Below are 26,155 nucleotides of genomic sequence, written 5' to 3'. Positions count from 1 at the left end.
TGAAACATTGAATTGAAATTTGAGAGAGTGGTGGGAACGTCAGTATTAATGCTACCTGAATTGTTTTATTGTGAATATTACCTATTTAATTGAACCAGAAGAAACACTAACCTAACACATTTACAATACCTACGCCATTCCTCGCGTTCCCGCCAAAAAACTATTCAAATGCTTTAAAGCCAAGGTCTTTAACTTGGTGCCTATTGGGAATGGTATTAACTAATTTTTCTCTTAGAGTAGTCATTCTTGTTATTTGGTTACTGTAAATCTCTAGTTTAGTTAGGGCTATCTTATTATCTTATTATCTTAGGGCCTTCACCTTTCCAATCTTCGGTCAGAACTTTTAATTTATTTATTACATATTTTGCTTTAGGACCGCTATCCAAAAATTACAGAGAGTAATCGTGTACAAGACTGAAGTATGAAGAAACCTAGGTCTATGCTTAGTCATTAAAATTAAAACTGAATCATTTATGTCACTGTCATATTTCTCTGTTATTGTCATCATACATTCTAAAATTCTAACAACATTTAAATCAGCTGATTGTAGTGAATGAAGAAAGTAGACGTGCGCTAATCATGTTCGGAACTGGATTGAACATGACATCGTTCTTTTGAGTGTCGGAACTAGTTCCAGTAAACATGTTCGCGGAACTGTTTAGTTTCACGAACATGTTAAGTCTAGTAGCTGTTTGTAGTTTGTAGCTGTTTAGTTCCGCGGACATATTAAGTCTAGTAGCTGTTTGAAGCTGTTTAGTTCCGCGGACATGTTAAGTCTAGTAGCTGTTTGTAGTGTAGCGAATCACGTATTAAGTTATTATTAATTACACAATATTTTTCAAAAAAGGTATTAAAAATACAATTTTTTAAAAGCACTATATAAAAATAGATTGCCGCTTATGGCAATTATTATTGTAATTATTATTTTGTAAGGTTTTTAGTTTTAGGTTCATTGTTACAGCTAGTTGCATAATTTATTAATGTACTGTAATTACTTTGTCATAATTTCAACTCCTCTACTACTTTCATTATTTTTCAATGTAGGTATTGTACGATGCACCGGAAACTATAACCTATCAGTTGTTAATTAAAATACCACGTTATTCTGATATACAACGTAAATTAAGCTCGTTGTAGCCTTACAACCTTTTTCCCATAACCGAGATACCGAATAGCGAAAGTGGTGAATGTTTTAAAATTCTCGAATTTTGAATTATGATTTTCTAAGAAATGGTCCACAAACACTTAAGGTTAAGTGCTCGTAGAAATGATGCATGGTCAAGGTCAAAATCCATAGCAAAACATTTTAATTTATTCAACTATCGACTGTAACACGTAGGTCGTAGAGCATAACTTCAATATTAATAAAAATGTAATATGAAAGAGCTCCACACGCAGTTTCATGCACTCGCTCCATCTCACTCTCTCGTATTCGTGCCATATGTCGCCTTATCTCTTTACGTGGACTCGTGTCGGTTCGAGACTCGTTCGGGTGGACTCGCCGCGCCACGCCTCCGCGCCGCGCGGTACCTATGCTCTAATCATGTCCGCATGTCCGTCATGTTCAACGCGTTCGTAGTTCCTGCATAACAGTACACTTGGAATGGAAATGGAACTGTCTGAACATGTTAATTTTGACAACTCGGATTGAATGATATAGTTCCATATGAGGACATAGTTCCAGGAACTATTTAGGTCCGGAACTACGCATGTCTAGAAGAAAGTAATTGTATAATTTGAATGCAAGTTATCGCTTCATACGTAGGTAACCATTAGAATAATGGTTACTAATATAAATTTTATAAAATACTTGTATTACAATTCTGTTAAATATCATCAAAGGTAAAATAATATTGGTTTATAGGTTAAAACAAAAGTGTTTACTCCAAATTTAAATTAAACTTTGTCTTTATCCAGGGTCTTAATGAGACGTATGAGTTCAGACTCTAGGAAATATGTAGATGTGGAAAAAATAAGGAACTTTAGCATTGTAGCTCACGTCGATCATGGCAAGAGCACTTTGGCTGACAGACTTCTTGAGTTAACCGGTGTAAAGAAACCGGGCGATGAACAATCTCAAGTTTTGGACCAACTACAGGTAAAATTTTGTATACAAAATGAATAGATTCAAAATGATCTAATCTGATTACTAATGAACGAACCTTAAAACTACAAATGGTCTTAAATTATATATTTTTTGTGAATTTTAAGGTTGAAAAAGAAAGAGGAATTACAGTGAAGGCAGTCACGGCTACTCTAGACTACACATATAACAATGAGACGTACCTACTCAATTTAATTGACACTCCTGGACATGTGGATTTCTCCAATGAAGTAATATTATTAATCTAATAGATACATAATAAAAAACACAGATATAAAGCAAATTACGTGAAAATCATTTGAAGATAAGAACTGCAACTACTTTTTTTGTAACAATTTTCTTGAAGTTGTTTTCTTTTCTCACAATTAATAGAGACTACAAAGTATATTAAGTTATAAATATTGGATATGTTAATAGCAACATTTCATTAAGTCACTGGATGAGGGGAGAGAGAATTTATTAGAAATGGACAAAAAAAAGAAATTTAAGGGTCCAAATTTTGTAATTTTTACTTATCCCTTAATTTCTCTAAACACTTGCAATTAATGAAAATTCACTTTATTCTGTAGACACACGCTTTTTATTATAGTATGGTATCAGTAAATTTGTGAACAAGTACCACAAACCAGCACCACAGTAATGTGGATGTCTATATCAGCCTTTGAAACTATTCAACAGTCAACTATGGGTAATTCTTAAGATATGTAATGTTGTGATTAGGCTGATTCAAATTGCTTCAAGATATATGCTACTATATAATTATTTTAGATTGTGAAACCAAATTAAACATCACATAAATGTGTAATATTATATTTTGTAAAAACCTTGTGAACAAGCTAGTATCCTGATTAATATAATATTATAAACTATACTGTAGACAGAAACCTTATGATATGATCATATTGTCATTGTCACATTTGTTCTACTCCATTGGAATTTTATCCTATAATATTCGGTTTCATTATAGGTAGTGAGAAGTGTAACAGCATGTCAAGGAGTCATTATGCTGGTGGATGCTAATGAAGGTATTCAAGCACAAACAGTAGCTGTTCATTCATTAGCTAAGAGAAACAATTTAGTAATAATACCAACACTAAACAAAGTGGATCTTCCAAGAGCTAACCCTGACAAAGTGAAAGAACAGTTACAATCAGTATTCAAAATAGACCCTAATACAGTTTTAAGCATATCAGCAAAAAAAGGTTGGGGTGTGCGAGAGCTACTAGAAGCTGTAATAATGAGGATCCCACCACCAAAAGTTGTCTTAGATGATCATTTCCGTGCTCACATAATAGACACATGGCATGATAAATATAGAGGGGTTTTGTGTTTGGCATATATTACTTCAGGGACAGTTAAAGTTGGACAAGCAGTGAAATGGCAATCTGATTCGAAATTACAAACAGTGAAGCACTTGGCACTGTTGAGACCTACTGAGGAGCCCATTGATGAAGCTATTGCAGGTCAAGTTGTAATGGTAGGTAAGTATTTTTTTAAATTCTGCTAAGTTAGAGGATCATAATGAAAGGTCTCATATTCAAACTACTTCCCTTCATCACTACATAGTAGTAGTAGAAGATTAAGTAATATTGAATAAAAATTTAAGCAGGACACATGCTTAGAATAGGCCCATCAGCAATAAAGTTGGCGATTGCAATACATTGTTATTATACTTTGAGAATGTTGCTGCACAATCTCTGATGAATGCTTTAATCGCCTCATAAGTCAACCATAGGGGTTTGGGTACCATTGGGTAGTGCTATTTTAGACACAATACCACACAATTAACCTATATTAGTATAATTTTTTTCTCATAAATTCACACTTACGAGGGCTGCACTAAAAGTATCGGGAATGGAATATTTCCACTGTTCCTGTCATATTAAAATCTTTTTAATTGAAAACTCCTTGGTTTTAAAAATCGAATACCATTTATTTATTTAAAAAAAGATTCTCGGTCTTGTCACGAGGTTTTGTCAAACTTGTTTAGTCGTTGAGAAAATGGAATTGATTGAAAATGGATTGAATGAAAATGGAATTTATTCGGTTAGGTTTACGATTTAACGTTAGTTTGTCGCTTGTTTTTTACGTCAGCAGGGAAACTTTAAAAAAAAATTGTCCGATTCCCTGGTTAAGAATTGGGATCCTCGTTCTTTTATAAGCATTAGAAGAGAACGCAGTGACGCGGGTACCATCGTCTTGTCCAATTCAATCCAAAAAAACCTAACCTAGTTGAATAGGTACCTACTGAATAGTAATGTATACTAAAAATATGAACTACAAATTCAATGACATTTGTCTCAAAGTCAGCAGCGGTGTTGACGTTGTTTATAAACTAAAAACATCTTAGAACCAATATATAATTATAATTTAGTACCTACGTACACAAATATAGGACCTTAGTCAGGTCAGGAATTAAACAATAAAAATTTATTTTAATTTTTAGGTTGTGGACCAAAAGGCGGTGGTTCTGTTGGGGATCAATTAGTAGCTAAAGAATTAGCTAATGCTAGTGAAAGAATATCTGCACCTGCAGTGAAGCACATGGTCTACGCTGGTATATTTCCTGCAGACCAATCACAGCATATATTACTGAGTGATGCAATCAAGAAATTAGCTTTAAATGATTCGGCTGTTTCAGTTACGATAGATTCAAGGTAACTTAAATTTTAGTCTGTTTGAATTAAGAAAATAGTGATTCATCATTGTCTGCCGGCCTAGCCACGCCTCCAGACAAAAAATGTCACGTTCAATTAAGCCCATGCTTAAAAACTAAGTTGGTTGTGTTCTTTCTGTATTACCTACTGAGCCAATTTCTACATATTTTCATTCATTTCATTCTACATTCAATGGATCGAGAATTAAACAGAGTGGAGATAGGCAGACATAAAAAACAAGTTTATTTTATAGTTAGTAATAATGAATAAGATAATTTTAAAGAAAATTGCTCTGTGAATGAACTTTTACACTCATTGGCTCCGACCTCGACGGGGCAACGCCAAGCCGCCGTCGGCCCGAAACACGTCTTGTGGGATCGCCCGAATTCACTCTCGGTGCAAGCACCGGTCACCGTCCTCGTCGTCATAATCGTCGAGTTCGCCGAGCTAACTAACCCTTAAATACTGCCCAGTGACACGTCATTTCGGATCCTCCCGATCCACTAACAGTGCTTCTAGGTATCCCAAGCACTGGTCATCGTTCTCGTCGAACCTGTCGCTTGCGACGAAGGGCTCGGCGAGTAAATTAACACACAGACAGCCCACTGCGTTTCTCGCCGGAACTTCTCAGTAGGTCGCGATTCGGATCTGGTGGTAGATTCTCCGAAGCACTGCTCTTGCTAGGGTTCGTGTTAGCAACAACGTCAGGTTTGAGCCCTGTGAGCTCACCTACCCGTCCAACCGTAGCTGGAATAGCCTCTTAGGCTACCAGCAAATAAGTAGGGGAAAAAAACACTCATTGGCACTGATGACCGCGAATGGACTAGTTTTTTTAATTGTTTATACCTATATAATAACAGTAGCGTCGTGTTACGGTTAATGTGATGTCTCATATTCCGAAATGGCGTTTGACAAAAAGATTAGTTTAATAAAATACAACTTAATAGTTTCTGTGTGTAATCTCAATAACATCCTGGTTTCAAAAAAGCGGTATCCCGCTGTCTTGATGGCCGTTGTTACAATAGCTATCCTTTGTTTCAAACTAAAATGCATACTTTGCGTTAGTAACAGGCAGGATGGCACCTACCCGTGGGGAATTACAACACGCCCACTAAAAATAGTTTTTAATCGCTTTCAAAATCATATTTATAAAAAAATTTATATACGGGGAATGGTGAGACAGTTGTTAAACATAAAACCTTCGACCTCATGCCTAGGAGTGGATGACGACATTCATGTTGTGACATCTGTGGGATTCCATCAGCAATTCACACCGGATGGGGCGTAAGTTCGACCACAACTCTAGTGTAATAAATATAATTATTTGTTACCAGTCCAGCTCTAGGTCAAGGATGGCGTATTGGATTTCTGGGCTTGTTGCACTTAGATGTTTTTACACAACGTTTATTGCAAGAACACAAAGCCGAGGCAATTCTCACAGCACCTTCAGTGCCCTATAAAGTTAAGTATGTTTCATTGAATTAACATTTTTTTAGTATTACTTGCTGACCCAGCACCTTGAGGACGCAATGTGCGGTTTTTTCAATATACTGGAATCAGTAATTATGTAAATTACATCATTTACGGGTTTGATTTTTATTACATAGGTACACAATGTTATACCTTCCACGCCAAAGGCATGAACATTAGTCAAGTATGTATTTCATTAAAAAAAATGGCCTGCCTTATACTTAGGCCATTACGATTTCTGATTTTCTGATAAATTTTAATTGAAAATACTAATTTGCTATTATTAAAATTTGCCTAGCGTTATTTGAGCCCTTAAACTTTTTTACATGATTGAATAACATTCAAATTTTAAGACTGTAAAGTAATTATATTTCAAAAGAACACGTCACACAGAACGATGTTTTTTTTCCCTTAAAGCCAGAATTAATAACTAAATTGAGTAATTTGTCTCAAAAAATGTCAAAATAATAATTAAATTATATTTTTACACAGAATAAAAGGAGCCAAACTTATAAAACATTACAAGACTGATGAAATTTTAATCACAAATCCTTTACAATTACCGGACCCAAACAATGTAGTAGAATATTTCGAACCATTTGTTAAAGGTATTTATCACAACATTCTTTTGAACAAAAAATAATATTTAGCTAAAGATATTAACTTGTTATTTTTAGTATAATTTTATAACCTTTTTTTTATTGCTTAGACCGGCAAACGAGCTTACGGCCTATCTACTGTTAAGTGGTTACAGGAGCCAATAGACATCAGCAACATTTTTGCCGCCATCCATCCTTAGACATGAGTTTAAAGTTTAAGTTTTATAGTACAATCTCTACCCCACCATTCCAACCGTAACACATTGGAACGTTGACTCTCATGTCGAGAACACATTTCACGCTTTATACTTAATGACGAATGAAAAACATTTAGCCAGTGAACTAAGGTAACAAACATAGTGGAAGTCGTAAAAGGCAACCAATGGCTTCACCGGATAATACACGCTGCTCTTGTGGGCCCACGGGCGTTGCCGCGATCCAGCCTGTCTCTGTCGCAAAGTGCAGTCATGCTAAAAGCTGGTGACGGCATTTTCGTTGTATTGGCATCGGTCTCAACTTAATATCTTGGGCTGATATTTCGCCTACACGTCGAAAACAAAAAAACATATAATGCATTTAAGTTTTTCAGATTTTTTTATTTTATTGCGCAGATGTGTGGACGAGCTCACAGCCTACCTGGTGTTAAGTGGTTACTGGAACCCATAGACATCTACAACATAAATGCGCCACCGACCTTGATATATGTTCTAAGGTCTCCAGTATAGCTACAACGGCTGTCCCACCCTTGACTGAATATTTTTATTTTTTTGCTTAGATGGGTGTTCGAGCTTTCGGCCCACCCACGGGGTTAAGCGGTTACCGGAGCCCTTAAAAACCTACAATGTAAATTCCGCCACCCACCTTAAGACATCTCAGTTTGAACAGTCCAACAGAACAGTTGCCCCGCCTTTCAAACCGAAACGCATTACTGCTTCACGGCAGAAATACGCAGGCATGTGGTACCTACCTGTGCGGACTCACAAGACGTCCTACCACCCGTAAAATAACATAATAAAATAAATTACATATTCCTAATTTAATCGAAACTTTTAGGTACAATAATTACACCTGTAGAATACATAGGCGCGGTGACATCCCTGTGCATAGACAGACGGGGCACACCCCTACCGTCCAGCGCAGTCGACGACACGATGACCATGTTACAGTTTATCCTACCGCTATCCGAAATCGTCGTCGATTTTCACGATACATTAAAAAGCATAACTTCAGGATTCGCTAGCTTTGATTATGAAGATGACGGCTTTCACTCCAGCTCTTTGGTCCGAGTACGTGTGTGTCGTCTACTTTGTTCAATTTACTATCTCGTATGTTACATTATTAATTGAGCTCTTGTATTGCAGATGGATATTTTAATCAATGGTATGCTTGTTGATGAATTATCAACAATAGTGCACGCTAGTCGACTAGAGTATAATGCGCGGAGATTAGCTGAGAAATTAAAAGAAATGATCCCTAGGCAAATGGTGCAGGTAATTTAAGACACCAATCAAACTCATTAAAAAATTTAAATATTTTTGTAGAACTTTTTTATGAAGGTTATACGAGTATAGGTACTATTATTATTTATTACTGGTGGTAGGACCTCTTGTGAGTCCGCGTGGGTAGGTACCCGCCCCACCCTGCTATTTCTACCGTGAAGCAGTAATGCGTTTCGGTTTGAAGGGTGAGGCAACCGTTGTAACTATACTGAGACCTTAGAACTCATATCTCAAGGTGGGTAGCGCATTGACGGTTCTAGATGTCTATGGGCTCCAGTAACCACTTAACACCAGGAGGACTGTGAGCTCGTCCACCCATCTAAGCAATAAAAAAAATATATATTATTTCCCGACTCGCTTGTTTCTGTCTGTAAACGTAAACTAAAGTGCTCGTTTTTTAACGTTCTCGATAGCGTAAAAGTGGAACAGCGCCCCTAGCGGCAAATGTAGGCAAACTTTTCAACTCCACACAAATTTTGGTTAACTTTTACGCCATCGAGAACGTTAAAAAACTCGCACTGAGCACACTAGTGTGCATCCACGGTATGTGTGTGGTGATTTGGGCTACGTTGGATGCGACGCCCGGGGCATGCTACCAATGCATTATGAGCTGCTTTAGCGTTTCGGATGTTGCAAACCATTATATTTTCATTTCGACATTCCGATCCTGATATGGGTGGTGTTCACATAGAAGATCACGAAATTGCAAAATTTGTCGCTCGTTCCCTAGGTCCCAAGATGTAAACCTTGATGGTCAATGATTCTTTGTTTACCGTCAACTCCACGTAACTCTTCATACTTCTCCCGAGAATGTAGGGGATACGTATAATGAATGACACTGGCAGCTCAACCCAAAAATTTAAAAAAAAGGAAAGCTAAATTTAAATTTCATTCCAAAATCTATGGCGATGATTGTGTGTATACTAATTCTTTGGTACCTAACTTTACGTTAAACATTCGAAAACTTACAAACTCTGCATTGATAAAATGGAAATTTGATTTAAAACAATTAAGAACCATAAGCTTATTATTTTATTGTAGGTTGCCATACAAGCAGTAGTGGGGGGAAAAGTATTCGCACGAGAAACCATCAAAGCCTACAGAAAAGACGTCACCGCTAAATTGGTAATTTTTTTTTACTAGTATCGATTCAAATTTGCAAAATGTAACACTCTTTAATAAATTAATTGACAATCACGTTCATTCTTAGCGTATGAAAGCGAGATATGATTTAAAAATATTTAAAAACATCCTTTGGTAGTAAACCTAATTAAAATTTTAATAATTATCTTCATATCTAATCATCGCCAGTACATTAGGTCAAACTAACGAAATTATTACGTTGATGGTATTATATATGAGTCGTCTATTATCAAAGGTGGCAATCTGTGCATTTGGACAAAAAAAATATATTGATATGTCAATACAGATTGATTTGAATATAATCGTCTCCTTCAAAGAATACGGTTCAAAACCTGCATTAAATTAAGGTTAATAGTTAACCTGTTATTTATCTAAGATGTCGTTCAGAAGAGTTTTGTGACTGCCAATGGAATACAAAGTCAATAATTCGTTTTTCTGATTTACCAATAATTGTCCAAAAGTCACATTGCCGGCTTTGATAATAGTCGACTCATATGACAGAAACCTATCCCGCAGTGCCAACAATTGCATCGCGTTCCATCACAGTCAAATTGATAAATTCACGAAAGCACACTGGATAAACAATAATTGTTATTTATATTGATTACAAAATAATACGAACTAATTATTTCGACAGTACGGCGGCGACGTTACTCGAAGAAAGAAATTATTAAAGCAACAAGCCGAGGGTAAGAAAAAAATGCGCAGCGTAGCGAACATCAAAATTCCGAGAGATACGTTTATAGACGTGTTGAAAAAGTAGAAATAAAACTCTCATTCAAATAATTGGCCTGTATGATTCCGAATAAATCTATATATTAATACGTGAAGCAAAAACTTTGTATCCCTTTTTACGAAAATTGCGCGGACGGAGGAGTATGAAATTTTCCACACTTCTAGAGAATATAGAGAAAAAGTGCACAATGCTAATATTTTTTTAAAATAATGCATAAAAGATACATTAAATCAATAAAGAAAACATTACACACACTATATTATACCATGTATTTGACGCACACACGCATGCATATTAATTATTGTCAAACTTTTGTTCTTGACGTCTGTTGTCAAATTGAGATTAAATATTGTTTGTCTTTGTTAATATTTTTTATAGTGTAGTCTTGGCGAAATTTGTGAATATAGAAGTATAAAATACAATCATAATAGTGTACAAACTTAGAATTCCAATTAATTATAGTCGAATTTCGACTACTGCGGGACCTCTAGTACAAATTAATTTACGATTTATCGACGGAACGTTTTAAGTATTCGTTAGGTACCTAATTAAAATTTAATCCGACAACTTTAACAATCCCGTTATCTTAATATCACAAATAAAAGTTTTATATTCTCTTAGGTGCAATTATATAGTACTTACCATTTTTTTCTTACCTAAGCTGATAGCCTCGGGAGGCTATTTTAGCGTTACCTTAACTAGTAGGTGAGCTCACGGGGCTCAAACCTGACGACGTTGCTAACGCAAACCCTAGCAAGAGCCGTGCTTTGCAGTATCTACCACCGGATCGGAAACGCGACCCACTGAGAAGATCCAGCGAGAAACTCAGTGGGCTATGTCTATGGGTTAATTCGCTCGTCGAGCCCTTCGTAGCAAGCGACGGGTTCGACGAGGATGGTGACCGGTGAAGTACCTATAGAGTTAGTATAATCAAAAGATGGTGTTTTTAAAATTGCGTTAAGTGGATCATCGATGTGGTTTATCTATTTCTTGTTTTTCCAGGCCGGGAGCCGAACTAAACTGCTCCCGTGCCCAATGTTGCGGGTGGATATTAAGGGACTCTGTGGCCGAAGATGGTAGAGACCCACCCATTAGGCTGCCCGTCCACCGGAGCGGTGCGAAGCAGCGGAGCGGAGAAACGGAGAAATATTAAACAATAAGATTGCATAAAATCATTTTACAATCTTATGATGTTGATTTTGTGCAATCTTATTGGATACTCCGTTTCTCCGCTCCGCTGCCTCACACCGCTCCGGTGGACAGGCAGCCTTAACCGACTAACGACTCCCCTTCACAATCACCCCACGTCCGATACAATACTTGCTAAGAGGACAGGTTGATTTCTGTAGTCAATACTAAACCAAACTCGCAACTCATCCGGGGGGGCTCGGCCGGCCAGGTCGTCGAGACTATAGTCCAGAGTTCCCCAAACTTTTTTGTGTCGTCGACCCCTTGCCATGTTTTTCCGTGTTGGATAGACCCCCTACTTACCTGATATTGATTTCCTGTAAATTTCTAACTAGTAAAGTTTAATGTTAAAAACTTAAAGTAAAAACACAAGTTAATTTATACATTTATTAATTGAATTTAAATTAAAAATACTTAACATAAAATTTTGTATCTGTTATGTAAAATATACGTAACATAAAATAAACTATAAATAAAATAACATAAGCAATAAGTCAATATTTTTAGTGAGCAGGATGAACCTGATGCTTTAATAATAAATTATCAACATTTGGCGTCAATTTTGTAAGGGTTAATCTTAAATCTCCTCGGCTAATGATGTCTTGATGTTATAAGATAGTATGATGTAAGCAAATAGGTACTATCAGTGTATGTGTTGAGATCCACTATCGTGGACCCCCAAATTTTTTTTCGTTGACGTAGACCCCTTGCAGGTTGTCATAGACCCCTAGGGGTCGATATAGATCACTTTGGGAAACACTGCTATAGTCGATAACTCTCCGTCAGTCATATTACCGCTGGTTGCCGAATACCCCGTTGAACCGGAAACAGTCTGTTGAGTCGGAAGCGCGATACACCTGTATAGTATGGCTGTAAATCCGTACTCTTTGCCGTTACAGTATGTAAGCGTTGACACGACATCGATGCTACTCAACATGGCTGAATATGTCAACGTACCGTGGATTGGGGGAATCGGGACCCTTTCCAAATCCAACACAAATCAATGGTTTTTCTTATTACCAATAAAATTGAGATTAAAATGGTTCCGGAGGCTTTTTATATACGATGCGTTATTATACATTACATAGTTCATTCCAAAATATACACCAAACTGAAAACTGAAAAAACTAGCTTGACCCGATTCGCCTTGGCTTTGAGGTGAATCAGGTTACGTATGGGGACAGTAGAGGTTTTCGATAGGGCTGGCACTATTTAATTGTTAGGTAGGTACCTAACTTTAAGTAATTAACTTTTTAATAACTTTAATGAGTTACAAAACTTTGAACACTAAATAAAGTAATTTTCAGTTCAACAAAGTTAAATCTAACAACTCAACAAAAGTACAGTGACATCCCAGATTTGTCCCTATTCTAAAACTAGTCTCTATCTACTGTAACGAATTTGCAATGTAAATATTTATTACCCGCGTCTTCACATAGTTATAAAAGATACGTAAAATTAGACTGGATATACAATTTAAAGAATCATTTGAAAATATAATATCTAATTTATTTGAAAAATCTTATTACAATAAAGACACTGCATGGTAAAGGTACATCACATAATATTAATCGTCATACAAGAAATCAGTATTTACGTTTAACTCACTAAATACATAATATGAAAAAAAAACGATGATATAAGTTTTATCATAAAAATCTGTAGATAAGATCAATAACTTTCATACTTCATTCATTGAACTATTGTTTGGTATTCTTAGTTTCAATGAAAAGGTATTCTTTAATAAAACGAAAAATTGTCTAATACATTACACAAATTACAAACATTTCTTCATGATCAAATAATTTATTCCATTGCTGTCGTTGGACATATGTTGGACAAGACCTAATGTTAGGTGGTTACCGGAGTCCAAGGTAAAGTGAATTTCCCCATCTATCTTAACAAATTTGCCATATTGCCCATGCGAGAGATACAAATTCGCCCCGCCTGCTTCTATAACATTTACAATAATATAACAATACAATATTTTAAGGATAGGGATTATTTTACTTTTACTTACTTAACACCAAGTGAACTGTAAGAAAACCTAACTGGCCAGCACATCCAAAATATAAAATACGTTTATATACGCATTAACACTGCGATGGTCGACTGTTGTAGAACTTATCTACACATTTTATATATCATTAATATAATTACACAATTATTTTAAGTAATCTACGACATGTTCCCTTCTGGTTGATTATAATTTCTAGATTTTTAACAATAATGCTCGATGTAATTAATTAATTAAAATATAGATAAAACGCAGAGTCGGTGCTCAGCAGTAAAATTTAATTTTGAATTGAGATCACAAAGGCATAAATTTAGAGCAATTTTTACTATATTACCTACTTTTATGATCAACTGCAGAAACAAATGATATTCTTTGGTAATTATTTTAACAATTTCTGTTTCGTTTCCTTATATGATTATGGACACAAATAAGTGCTTATTTTGAACAATATTTTTTCAAATGTAAAGTGCGTGATTTTTATTTATTTTTATTTTGTAAGCCACAAGTTTTGTCATTGTTAGAACCCAACTTAGTCTTTGTCTTGTTGATGATCTCAATAATTTTAGATATATTAGATTGAAATTGTCTTTTCAATCACGTCGTGTTTACATGAAATATATGGTCTTAAATAAAACATTTGGAATGCTGTTACAAGACTTCATCTATTTTTCTGCTAATGTTAACTTTGATTTGCTGTGTGAGTGTTCTGCATGTGTGAATGAACTTCATCTAGTATTGGTCTGAGCCGATAGAATTATGGTTAGAAGATCCTACAATAACAGGTATTTCCGGCTACTATTCATTATGGGATATATCTCAGCATCCCTAGTAAATTCTACTAAATTTCTTTAAGTTGATCCTAATATTTTCTTAATTATGTTTGAAGTTGGACATACTGTGAGTGCTGCACACAGGTGACCATGACCAATACCTGTCGTGAATATTTTTTCCCCGTTTTGAACAGTAGGATAGGAATAGAATAGGATCCTAGTCGGATAGGTGGTCAAAGTCGTGACCGTAATAGTAAGTACTGAAATAGTTCAGTTATTAGGATATTATTAAATAAAATTAAGTTATTCTAAATAGTTCTTCTCACAATAGTAATATTGAAATGTAAGCTGTTTGAGCTATTGTAACAACTACCTAAACCATGAAAATAGGCCTTTAGCACATTTTGGATAGGTCACACATTAAATAAACTTGATATGATTCTGGTTACATTTAAAAACCTCAAAAAGCCGTTCTGCTTACAGTAAACACAGTCGGTAGTCTGGCGCTCCGTTTACAACAGGATTTTTGAACGGAACTTCGCGCCAGATTCTACCGAATCTGTGGATCAAATGTAGATATACAAATTTTTAGATCTAAATTCAGAATGTGGATGTCTGAACCATTATTTTATTAAAATTTTCAATAGCAATGTAATATACTTAATTTAAATAACAATTTCAACAGACTTCATTAAAAAAATTGTACTATTCAAAATTTAGCATATCTAGATCAAGCAGACAATGTGCTATTAATAGCAAGTTACACATCATGAATCAATAAAAAGTGATTAATATTATAATGCATTAAAAATCAATTGTGAGTCAAAAAGTAAAATGGAGTAAATTGAAAACAAACTTTGCGATTCGTTAATATTTCAACACCAATATAATTATTTTCGCGTGGGAATAAACCCAACAATTAAAAACTAGTCTAATGTAAAAAAATAGGAAACAATCTTACTAGCACAGCATTCATCAATCCCCTATATTCTCAAGATATAATTAATGATTTTTATTAAAATATTTATCTATCTTCAGAAGTCTCCAAAAACTGATCATAAACATCTCTGGTGCATTCCCCCTTTTCATTGAATTTGTATTTGTAGTAAGAGCCGTCAGCACAAACCACTGAAATTTAGTACATAATGATATACCAAAATAATGAACGTTTTAATTGTATAATTTATATATAATATTTATTGTACCCCAACAATGTTTTTGTAAGGATTCAAAATAATTATATTCATAGCAATCCATCTCACTATTTCTGTCAAAAATGAAATAATTACTTAAAAATAATAATTTGTTAGGGACGTCGAATAAATTATTAATAAATTATGTTTAATAATCTGTACTGGTTAAAACAAGCATAAGAACACACCGTGAAAAAGATAAAAAAAAAAAAAACTTAAATAAAGTGTTTAAAAACTGGCTCCTTTTTCCGTTAAGAAAATTCACCTTCTACATAGAAAACACATGCATATTTATTTTATGGAATATTAAGATGAAATATTTTTATTCAGATTCATTTTAAGTGATTTTAGAGAGGGAGTCCAAGGAATGACGTTTGTAATTAAATAAATGTTCTGAAGGTTTTTGAAGTTATACTTCTATAGGCGCGTTATGAAAAATTGATGAGAGTGAAATTTTATGATGTGCGCGCACAGTGACACAAAATTAACAGAAATGAAGGTGCCCACTAAATCGTTCATTACAATACGACCGACGTAGCTTGGCGAGTCTGAATATTTATTATTAATTAATTAATATTAAAAAAAGAAGAAATTAATTTAATAAAAATAAAGTATAACTTCTTACGCGCGTACATAAGTACACGCACCCTTTTTTTATCACACGATCCCTTGATAAGTATAAAATTTAAATCACTTTCAAGTGAGTGATTCAAATGGTGCGGCGCACCTACCTTGAGGTGCGTTGCGGTAGTGTGTTACAGACTTTAAGAGTCAGCAACACAATTAAAATAGATTGTAATAGAGAGTTTATAAAGTTGTCGTTTGACAACTTTTATACTTACCAATAATAGAACTCTTGTCAACACCAAACGCACAAATGCAGGGAGGACCATTTGGTATTGTGAATTTGCAAAAACTCCAATTGCTTGAGAAGTATTTAGGCAAAAAGTTAACAGTGGCCAAAGTGGACTGTTTGTTGAGTTTCTCATCTTCTAAACTGAATACATGAACAGTTCCATGATCTGAGGTCACACAAAGATTTGTACTTGTGTGGTTAAAATTAATGCAGTATATAGTTGCCTGAAAACATTTTCAACAATTATTATGATAAGAAAATTATTATACTTAAAAATTTTTATGCTGTAAACAACTTAAGTTTAAACAATAATATATTTAATTTTTTAGAAAGTAAATAATTCAAATACATAGTTAATTCTCCTAATGTTTATTTCATTGATCCACTGAACACTTTCACTTAACAATGACACAGTTTTTGCACAAGAAACACAAAACAAACTATGCGGGGTCATGGACTAGTTTTTCTTTCATTAAAATTAACTTTTACCTGATGAGCTCCTCTTCGCAATTCAGCCAATTTCTGTCCTGTTGATGTATCAAAAACCCTTATTAGGGTTCCTTTAGTCGAAGCAGTGGCTAGTCTGGTACCTCCAACATTAAGTGCCAAACAACATAGAGGGGCCTCATGTGCTGCTATTAGATGACTTTCTGGGGCTGTGCTTGGCCCTGCATGACTACTTAACTCTACTAACTGAAAAAGGGTGAAGTTTAGAAAGCAATATTAATGATAATGTAATAGTAACTACAACTAATATGGCATAGTTATTAAGAAATGATATATTTAAAGCATTGTACTACATTTTTTGTTATTAAAAAAGGTATATACATAAATTGATAAAATTTGTTACCTGCACATGACCAGTTTTTCGGCTGGGATAGGCAAGAAGAGCATTATTACTGTTAGGACATACTACGCACAACCCTTTTGTGTTTTGACAAGTTTCAAACACATGGAGCAATTGGGGCTGAGCCGTAAAAGTATACACTTTTATCAATTGTTCTGGAAAAAGTTATTTATTATTTTATTTTTAACTTCAAATAAGGCAATGACTCTCTTTACTATGTTCTCTAGTAAGAGCATTAAGCAACAAGTTGTTGAGTGCAAAATGTGCTTTTCTTAGTGGTAGCTGTTAACATTCACCAGTTTATAGTATCATTGTTATCAATATCTATAATTTTTCTACCATGTTTTGACTATCAACATCAACCAAAGTTTTCAAAATTCTAATCTATTAAAATTAAACATAGTAGTGTTTCAATACGAAGGTTTTACCTAGAACAACAACAATACGGTCTCTCCGCAATTTCACAGCTTTCACAGGGCTGTTGAAGTCAAGCGATATGGCGGAATCTTTCTTTAGATCATCCCAAATAATAACTTTGTTCGGAGGATAGACCGGTGTTTTACCACCTCCCACCAAAGCCATATAATTACACCGGAATAACATTTCCACGTACGAAAGACCGCCAACAGCAAAGTTCTGCCGTTCTTTCTCTTGTACGGGGTCACTATTGAAGACACGGAAACCATTTTCCGTTCCACAAGCGAAACAACCTGTACATTCAAAAAGCGATTATTAAAAAACAAATAACAATATTTCCTCAACAATGAAAGCAAAAGAAATAAGTTACTCATTTTTTATAATTGCGTTTATACCTTGATCTTGGTTAAAGCCCACGTACAAAAGCCCGTTACCAAATGGATTTTCTTCAGACAAGTTCATTTTTTACACTAATCAGGATATAAGATTGTGAATTTAATTGTACATAATATTAGGTATTTTGCAATTTGTGAAAGAATCAAACTAATTTACAAAAACAAATCAACCAGTGTTGCCATTTGCCAATGTCAATCATAATGTCAATTTTCTCAATTCTCTGGAAGTCTTAAAATTATGCTCAAATATTTATTATAAATAATTCTACTGTACGTATTTAAGCCACTGAACTCCTCCTAAGCGGCTGTCCCATTTGAAATAATTTTTGAAGTGAAACTTCTTTAGGCGCATGGAGGTAAAATTTTTACAGAACGTCACGTAGGTATGCAACGGAAGTGACATCAAACTACTATTGAAATTAAGTACCGTAAAATGGGGCGATTAGGGATTGAGAGGCGAATTGGGAAAAAAACAGGAAACTCTTTCGACGCTCAATATTAGTTTTATATTCATTGCAAAATCTTCCATTTTTTGTAGTTTAATAGTAGAATGTTGAAAGTTCACAAAACAACTCTGAATATGCATGATAATAGCTGCTAACTTATAAAAAATCGCGTTTCAAATTAACTTTCTGTGGTGGTAATTATTTCAGTGCTAGAAACTTTGCTCTCTTTTATTTATTTGATTATAATAGAAGACGACTGTGATTTATAAACGTTATTTAGTGTTTGAACCATCATATATATTAAAGGTAAGTCTCAGTTATTATTGGATTTAATGTATTTGATAAAATAAAAATACATGTAAAAATCTGTTGTTTTTGGGGATATTGGGGACGTCTTAGGTACAAATAACAACGAAATAGGGGTCAATTGGGATGAGAATAAGAGAAACGGAAACGACCTAAGTACAAATAGGTACAGGTTTGTAGGGTTGTCTATGTAGTTAAAACAATATTTTTTAAATTTGTTGGTAAAAATCTGGTTTATTCATGATGTTTTTGTCTAGAACTTTTATTCAAACTTATCAATGTGTTGTTTTATTATTTGGTAAATATTTATATTATCAGTTACGTATTGTTTTCTATTTTTAGATATGCCTCGCGTGTACGTATTAAAGAGTGCCAAACCTTATAAGAGATATGATCCCTTAATATTATGTCCTTCTTCAAACGAGGCTTGTGGAGAGTATTAAACGGTAGGCAGCGGCTTGGCTCTGCCCCTGGCATTGCTGAAGTCCATGGGCGACGGTAACCACTCACCATCAGGTGGGCCGTATGCTCGTCTGCCTACAAGGGCAATAAATTAGATATACTCTATAGAGTATATCTAATTTAAAACGCACTTGTTAACAAAACGCTAGTAAATAGGGCCATTGCCAGCTGACTGACAAAACCGGCGCATGCGCAATGTAGGCGTGAGGTGATGGTTTGCTTATTAGATATAAAATAATTAATAATTGGGAATTTAATTGTTTTTATGATCGAACAATTACCAATAGTCGTTGAACAAACGATAATTGATAAAAACTAACTAATCTGAGCGATAAAAATAAAGATATCCAATAAGAGGGGCCAACTTAAGGGTGGTAATTTGCTTAATTAATTATAATAAATATTTAAACCCGAAGAAACACTAAATAGACAAAATAAAACAAATCACACAACTTCACTCCTCGCGTTCCCGCCAAAAAGTTCAAGTTCAGTGGATTACACGGATTGTCACGGATGCATAGATAATACACACATTGAGACACGGACGGCGACCATAGATTATACTCTTAATATATTTGACGGCGACGGTATTTTGATAGTTGTCAAATCCTACGTAAAAGTGGAAAATAGAAATTATCCTAAAAATTTAAGATCGTTGACGTCGAAAATTAAGTTCCATTTGACTCCATACAGAGGAGGGCCGTTCGGATTGTCGATAATCCCATTCTCTCGGATCGTTTGGAGCCTCTGGGTCTGCGGAGGGACTTCGGTTCCCTCTGTATTTTATACCGTATGTTCCATGGGGAGTGCTCTGAGGAATTGTTCGAGATGATACCAACATCTCGTTTTTACCATCGCACCGCCCGCCACCGGAGTAGAGTTCATCCATACTACCTGGAGCCACTGCGGTCATCCACAGTGCGTTTCCAGAGATCTTTTTTGCCACGTACCATCCGGCTATGGAATGAGCTCCCCTCCTCGGTGTTTCCCGAGCGCTATGACATGTCCTTCTTCAAACGAGGCTTGTGGAGAGTATTAAGCGGTAGGCAGCGGCTTGGCTCTGCCCCTGGCATTGCTGAAGTCCATGGGCGACGGTAACCACTCACCATCAGGTGGGCCGTATGCCCGTCTGCCTACAAAGGCAATAAAAAAAAAAAAAAAAAAAAAAAAAAAATAATAACAAATCAACACTTGAAAACGATTCAAGTTTAACTTCGTACTTAGCCATTTTCATGTAAATCCAACAGCACCAAGCCTTCAAAATGCTAAAACCGAAAGCATTAACAGAAGTTTTAAGTCAAGCTAATACAGGAGGAGTAGAAAACACTTTGTAATGAAAACATTTAGTTTGGTTACATATTTTATTAGACACTAAACATCAAAATTACAGGTGCTTCTTGATTTTAGGTTGTTGAATCATCAAGGTGCACTTCTAGCTTATTCTGGTTACAATGATAAGGATGCTAGAGTCACTGCTGCAATCGCTAGTAATGTCTGGTCAGCTTATGAAAAACACGGCAGAAATGTTTTTAAAGAAGATGGACTACATTTAATACTAGTAGATTGTTTAAATGGGAAAATTGCAATCACACAAGTTGCCAATTTATTACTGTGTCTTTATGCGAATGAGGCTGTTGGTTTTGGCATTCTGAAAGAAAAAATCAATGCTATTGCTCAGTATCTAGAAGGTCCTTTGAAGCAAGTTGCAAGTTCATAATATGTAATTTTAAATAATTATGAGCAAAATAATATGAGAAGTCACTAAAATACTTTACTTGGTTACTAAAATACTTTATTCAGTTATTTGAATCTTTAAATTTTATAGCTATTATATAAAACATGATAATTGCAAATTTGATTCCTGATTTGTATGCCATGTTTGATAATAAAAGGATTTACTGAGATAGTAGCTTAATGGATTCATTTGAATAATAATAGTTAAGATGCCTCATATACGTGTGCTATGCAACTATGCTGTATTTTCTGGGACAGGTATAAACATATTATTAAATATCTAGGTTCACAATAAACTTTCACATTAAAAAAAAGCTTAGAAATAAAATAAAACATTCAAAATTAATAGATTTTCATAATAACTGTCAGTATGGTGGAACCTGCATGGGTAGATAATATATACAATATATTAATATTGGAAAAATTAATGTACTGTAAAAATGTCTTTTCATTTTAATGTCAGACATTGTTACTACTGTAAATCTAATTAACATGTCCATATGTCAGTTTGCATGGCTTCTTTGTCAATTTGATAGTGGAACAAAATAGAAAAAGTAAAGTTCAACTAAATGGTTAATGCTAAAACCCCTATAAGTTGATGTACATTTAGTCATTAATATTTTATAAACTTTAATCAGAATATTTTGTAGTATCACAATTAATGATGACCCAGTATAAATCTATTCTTCTTTAAGTTTGTATTGAATGTTTAATAGTGACAGCATAGAGCTGAGCATAGCCAGGAGTATCCTTTATGTAAATCATACAGTTGCTCCTCATATGCACATTGTATCATTGTAACCTAGGATAGATAGATGGTTTATATATAAAAAATCGAAATTTGTTAATTGTTTCTTACCAGGAATTCCAGTACAAATATTCCCTTGTTACAAGCAGTCTCGTCTGATCATTAGCTTATAAATAAATAAATAAATAAATATTTACTAACTATCACGCCACGTTAACTGGTCCCGTGATAAGTTCGTAAAGAACTTGTGTTACAGGTACCAGATAACGGAAATAAATGTAAGATTTTTATTATACACATACATATACTTAATACACATCCATAACCCTGGAAAAGACATTTATATTTATCATACAAATATCTTCCCTTGGCGGGATTCGAACCCGCGACCCCCTTGTGTAGTGACCATGTCACTTACCACTACACCAGACGGCCGTTAAATATTAAAATATTCTTAATATATACTTATAAAATATAATAATACTTATAAAGTCATAAATACCAAATAAATAATAGGTAATTTACCTGTGAAATTGCCATTAAGCATACAGAAAATGAAAGCAATATTTTTATAAATATTTTTTTTATTTCTATAAATAAAAATATGCATGATATTGATGCATCTCTACCAATTTTTCAATGCATTTACTGAAGAACTTGGGTATGGGTGCTATCAAACTCTTTAAAGGCATTTTAAACGGCTTCTCGGGTATTAAATTTTAAGTTGTCCAAACTTTGGAAAAAGTAAAAGTCTGTCAGCACAAGGTCTGGTGAACATGTTGCATTATGCAAAACTTTCATCCTTAGCTCTTGGAGCTTAGAAACTGTATAATGTGTCGTACAAAGTGTTGTTTTTTTTTTTTATTGCCTAGATGTGTGGACGAGCTCACAGCGCACCTGGTGTTAAGTAGTTACTGGAACCCATAGACATCTACAACGTAAATGCGCCACACACCTTGACACCTTGTCTTCCACCTATACTACAGCAGAGAGGAGCCAGTAACCAAGGCTGGCATTCGCAGGCTTTTCCATCTTGTCTAGTTAATCGGGTACACATTCGGGTCAAAGCTAGTGCCATTTGGTTTGCTGTGATGAATTATTGATTAGACCACCAAACAGTGACCATTAATATTTTAACCACGACGTTGGGCAACGTAAGGCATTGTTTTGGGGCAGGGGCCGAACTTGATTCGAGGTGTCTGTGTCCATGGTACGATGGCTCATCAGGCCGCCCGGGTGGGCCTGCGCCAGCCTGCTGGGTGGGAACGCGATACACCGCCGACCGGGTTGCCCATCTACAGTGCGTCCGGTGATGACAGCGACGACGGCAACGCGGAGTGTAGCCGCTGAAGTGTCATCCTATCCTCATGGTGCCAGAGCGCTAGAGTTGTTACGGTAGCGGGCGGCGCAGCCTCGATTCACTCTTCACCCTAGGACCATCATCGGGAAACGTGTTTCACACAATGTTATTTATCATTTTTATTTTCCAGAAATGAAAGTAAAACTACAAGTGAAGATAGAAATAATATATATTTGAAAACATAAAATTAAATAAGGACTTATTTCATTTTCTTCTGTTTAATTAGGTAGTTTCTAAATGCAATTTGCTTTTCTTTGAATGATCTCTTGATTTTGCCTTTTGCTTTGTGTTTTACCATTTGATAGTTTTTAGTTTTCCTTTTTTCCCTATTTGTTTTAGAGCAGTTTGCATTTTTCCTGCGATCTTTGTATCCATATTTTTGCCTATCTTCTCGTCCTTTCATTACACTCTCCAACCTTGCATTCTTATCATGTTTTTTCTTTTTATAAATATTTTCAATAGCACCAAGTTGAACCAATTCTCCAGATTCTGCCTCCTCTTCTTCAATGTTAGTATTTGATTTTCTTTTGACGCCACTAATATTCTTTTTAATTTGTGCAGCTTCAATTCTTTTAAAATCTTCATCCGTAAATATTGTCTCCATAGCAATTTCACGTGCACATTTTACTTTTTCTTCATTGTCCAGTTTACGTTTTGCTTTTAATATTTTTCTTTCTTCATTTTTTTGTACAGTATCTTCAGGTCTGTCAAACATGTTATCAGTATCGTCTACATCACATTGTTCAGCTTCACCATTTTCGTCTATGTCACTTTCTTCACTGTCTGAGATTTCAATTTCTGAAGCAGATGACGCAACGTCAACCCATTCTTCACTGTCAGAATCATTCTTTTGCTTTTTATTTTTTTCACTTTTCTTTTTATCATTATTTTTCTCTTTCTCTTTTTCCAACAGGACTTCAGAACCAGGAATATAATCCTTTGTTTCTAGTTCACCATATTTCTTTGTTTTCAGTTCGATTGAGGCTTCTGTAGGTCTACCTCTGTCTTTTTTATGTAGAAGTTCTGGCATTGATTGTCTGTATAATTGAATTAAGGATCTAGCAGCCATCATCACAGATTTTTCTTTGTAACTTTTATATTGAACTAAATCTCTTAGTAAATCTTCTCCAATAGCAAGGGGACACCTTGTGCATATTTCACGCACAGCATTTAATCCCACTGCCATTACATCAGTTGAATTTCGTTCAGTTATAAAGTTATTTGCAATGGCACGCATTACTGGCTCAATAACTTCATATGGTACCAACTCATGGGAAGCTTGTGCAGCAAATTGCAAAATTCGAGTAACTTCTCTTTGATGAGGCAAAAGTAATCTAGCTATAAATGGGTAGAAATTGAAAAGGAAAAGATTGTGTAGACCGATCAATCTTGACACAACATCTAAGGTCATTAACTTTACCTCAAATCTATCATTTGAAGCCTCCATCTGTTTGAATAATTTCTCTGCAAGACCTTGCGGGTTGTTGATCAGATGTAATGCTGAAAAATTGAATGCAGGAGCTTTTTGCTTCTTTTTCTTCATCTTTTTTGCAATCTTTTTTACTTTCTCCACCATTTTTTCCCTTTTCCTTGTTTTCTTATTAAATTTATTAGAAATCATTGTATCTCTTGGATCAATTTCGTCATCACTATCTGAATTTTGTTCTTTTTCTTCCTCATCTCTACCCAGGAAAAATTTTAATGATGCTACAAGAACTTTGGTGAATTTGGAAAAGCATCCAATATCAGCAATAATGTTGACAGTTTTTTGATCATTCCAAATATTTTTGTGATATAATTCAACAAGTATGTCAATAGAGAGTTTAGCAGCTCTTGTGTTTGAATCTTGTAACATGCTAAAAATAAAGTTCTGCAATGTTGAATTCAGTTTCATATCTTTATTTTTCATGTTCATGTTTTTGATGTCTGTTATAATATGAGTTTTCAAAAAATCCCTCAAATATTTATCTTGGCATTTTAAAAGTGTAAAAAACAATTCTAGCAAATCAAATGGCGTAATAAAGTTTTTATTTCGAAGTAAAATTAAGCACTTGCATAATGCCAAACGCATTTCATTATGTAATGTTGTGTTATGTGTTTTTAAAACATCTACAATTTTTTGTGGAAAAGTTTTCATTTCATTAAAATAACACTGTGCAACTTGAGCTAAGAACATAGCTTGCTCATCGAGTTTTTTACTATATTGTGTGGGGTTCAAGTTGAATATTTCTAAAGTGGTCTCAAAATGTGCAAGTTGTTGATGAAACTCTTCTTTGTAAGATTCTGGATCACGTTTTATAAGATTTTGCAACTGCGTTAGGTTGTTCGGAAGTTGATTATTATGCCTAACCATTTTTTAAATATTTTTGTACAATAATAGGAACAGACTGGCACTAAATATTTAGATTTTTGTTGTTTCAAACACAAGACTACGAATTAGAAGTATTCTTTCAAACACGTTTTTTAATGAAACAATGCACAAAACTATTTGCGTCTGAGCATAGTGGATGCTATTATAATATGTGAATTATTCTGAATTGTGAATATTATGTACGTTATCAGAGCACGTTAATTATTTTATAAATATAACCTATTTGCTGAGCACATGTTTTTCTAATGTGGGATTTTATGACCTGGTAGCTAAGACCTTTAAGTGATGTCTTATTTTAATAATTTGTGTTCTTATTTTTTATGAAAAATTATATTACGGAGTGAAATGAAATGAAGATGATTAATTTGAGACATTAATCAACTGGGATGAAATGAAATGTAATGAAGGAGAAGGAATCTCACAGGGAGCCAGGAAGATCAAGTACTTAAGTGTCATCCATGACATTCCGCCTACAAAATCAGTCCGCAACCGTGCCGCATTTATTCTCGGTAAACTCTATCCCATGATTTGTAAGCGGAATAAAATGTCCCTTCGGAATAAATTGACACTTTACAAACTTGCGGTCAATGGCGGATCCAGGGGGAGGGTCATGGGGGTCATGACCACCCCCTGAGCTGGGTCCAGGACTTAGGTGGAATACTAATTGAATATAATGATTTTATTTATATATTTTGTCACCATACAGATTTTATGTAACTACATACCTTCAATATTTAATTAATTTAATATAATATAATAACTTTGTATAATGGTAAACGTTTGGGAACGAACGCATCTAAATTTGACTATGTGCCCCCTCCTGGCGCCAAAACTGGA

At 34.7% G+C, this 26,155-nt stretch overlaps 4 protein-coding genes across 6 annotated transcripts; 2 read left to right on the top strand and 2 right to left on the bottom strand.

The window, feature by feature from the left end:
- The first annotated feature begins 560 nt into the window (after positions 1-560).
- On the top strand, positions 561-10,255 carry LOC101735786 (translation factor GUF1 homolog, mitochondrial). 2 transcript variants are annotated; one of them, XM_021347798.2, is made up of 11 exons: positions 561-847; positions 1,918-2,098; positions 2,212-2,334; positions 3,072-3,585; positions 4,551-4,761; positions 6,096-6,227; positions 6,724-6,839; positions 7,884-8,116; positions 8,192-8,320; positions 9,371-9,454; positions 10,110-10,255. In XM_021347798.2, exons 2-11 carry the CDS (start codon positions 1,925-1,927, stop codon positions 10,233-10,235), a joined length of 1,842 nt encoding a protein of 613 aa, XP_021203473.1. In that variant the 5' UTR covers positions 561-847; positions 1,918-1,924; the 3' UTR covers positions 10,236-10,255. The 2 variants fall into 2 exon arrangements, with proteins under 2 accessions (XP_021203473.1, XP_004925878.1); XM_004925821.5 differs by lacking the exon at positions 561-847 and adding an exon at positions 1,260-1,842.
- Positions 10,256-12,883: 2,628 nt separating this feature from the next.
- LOC101735550 (WD repeat domain phosphoinositide-interacting protein 3) lies at positions 12,884-18,219 on the bottom strand. The gene is made up of 6 exons (XM_004925819.5): positions 17,892-18,219; positions 17,508-17,789; positions 17,083-17,234; positions 16,722-16,925; positions 16,219-16,456; positions 12,884-15,311 (listed from the first exon to the last, which is right to left on the bottom strand). The coding sequence occupies exons 1-6, from the start codon at positions 17,956-17,958 to the stop codon at positions 15,208-15,210; spliced, it is 1,047 nt and encodes a 348-aa protein (XP_004925876.2). The 5' UTR covers positions 17,959-18,219; the 3' UTR covers positions 12,884-15,207.
- A 1,416-nt stretch (positions 18,220-19,635) lies between these two features.
- On the top strand, positions 19,636-21,531 carry LOC693106 (mitogen-activated protein-binding protein-interacting protein). Of its 2 annotated transcripts, none has more exons than XM_062673213.1 (3): positions 19,636-19,779; positions 20,281-20,435; positions 20,513-21,014. In XM_062673213.1, exons 2-3 carry the CDS (start codon positions 20,368-20,370, stop codon positions 20,820-20,822), a joined length of 378 nt encoding a protein of 125 aa, XP_062529197.1. In that variant the 5' UTR covers positions 19,636-19,779; positions 20,281-20,367; the 3' UTR covers positions 20,823-21,014.
- A 1,567-nt stretch (positions 21,532-23,098) lies between these two features.
- LOC101735417 (protein SDA1 homolog) lies at positions 23,099-25,705 on the bottom strand. The gene has a single exon (XM_004925818.5). It carries the CDS (start codon positions 25,298-25,300, stop codon positions 23,147-23,149), a length of 2,154 nt encoding a protein of 717 aa, XP_004925875.1. The 5' UTR covers positions 25,301-25,705; the 3' UTR covers positions 23,099-23,146.
- Between the last annotated feature and the right edge of the window lie 450 nt (positions 25,706-26,155).

This window comes from Bombyx mori, chromosome 17, assembly GCF_030269925.1.
Source record: "Bombyx mori chromosome 17, ASM3026992v2".
Lineage (NCBI taxonomy): Eukaryota > Metazoa > Arthropoda > Insecta > Lepidoptera > Bombycidae > Bombyx > Bombyx mori.
Note: the sequence above shows the minus strand (reverse complement) of the source record. Positions and strands in the feature narration are given on the sequence as shown.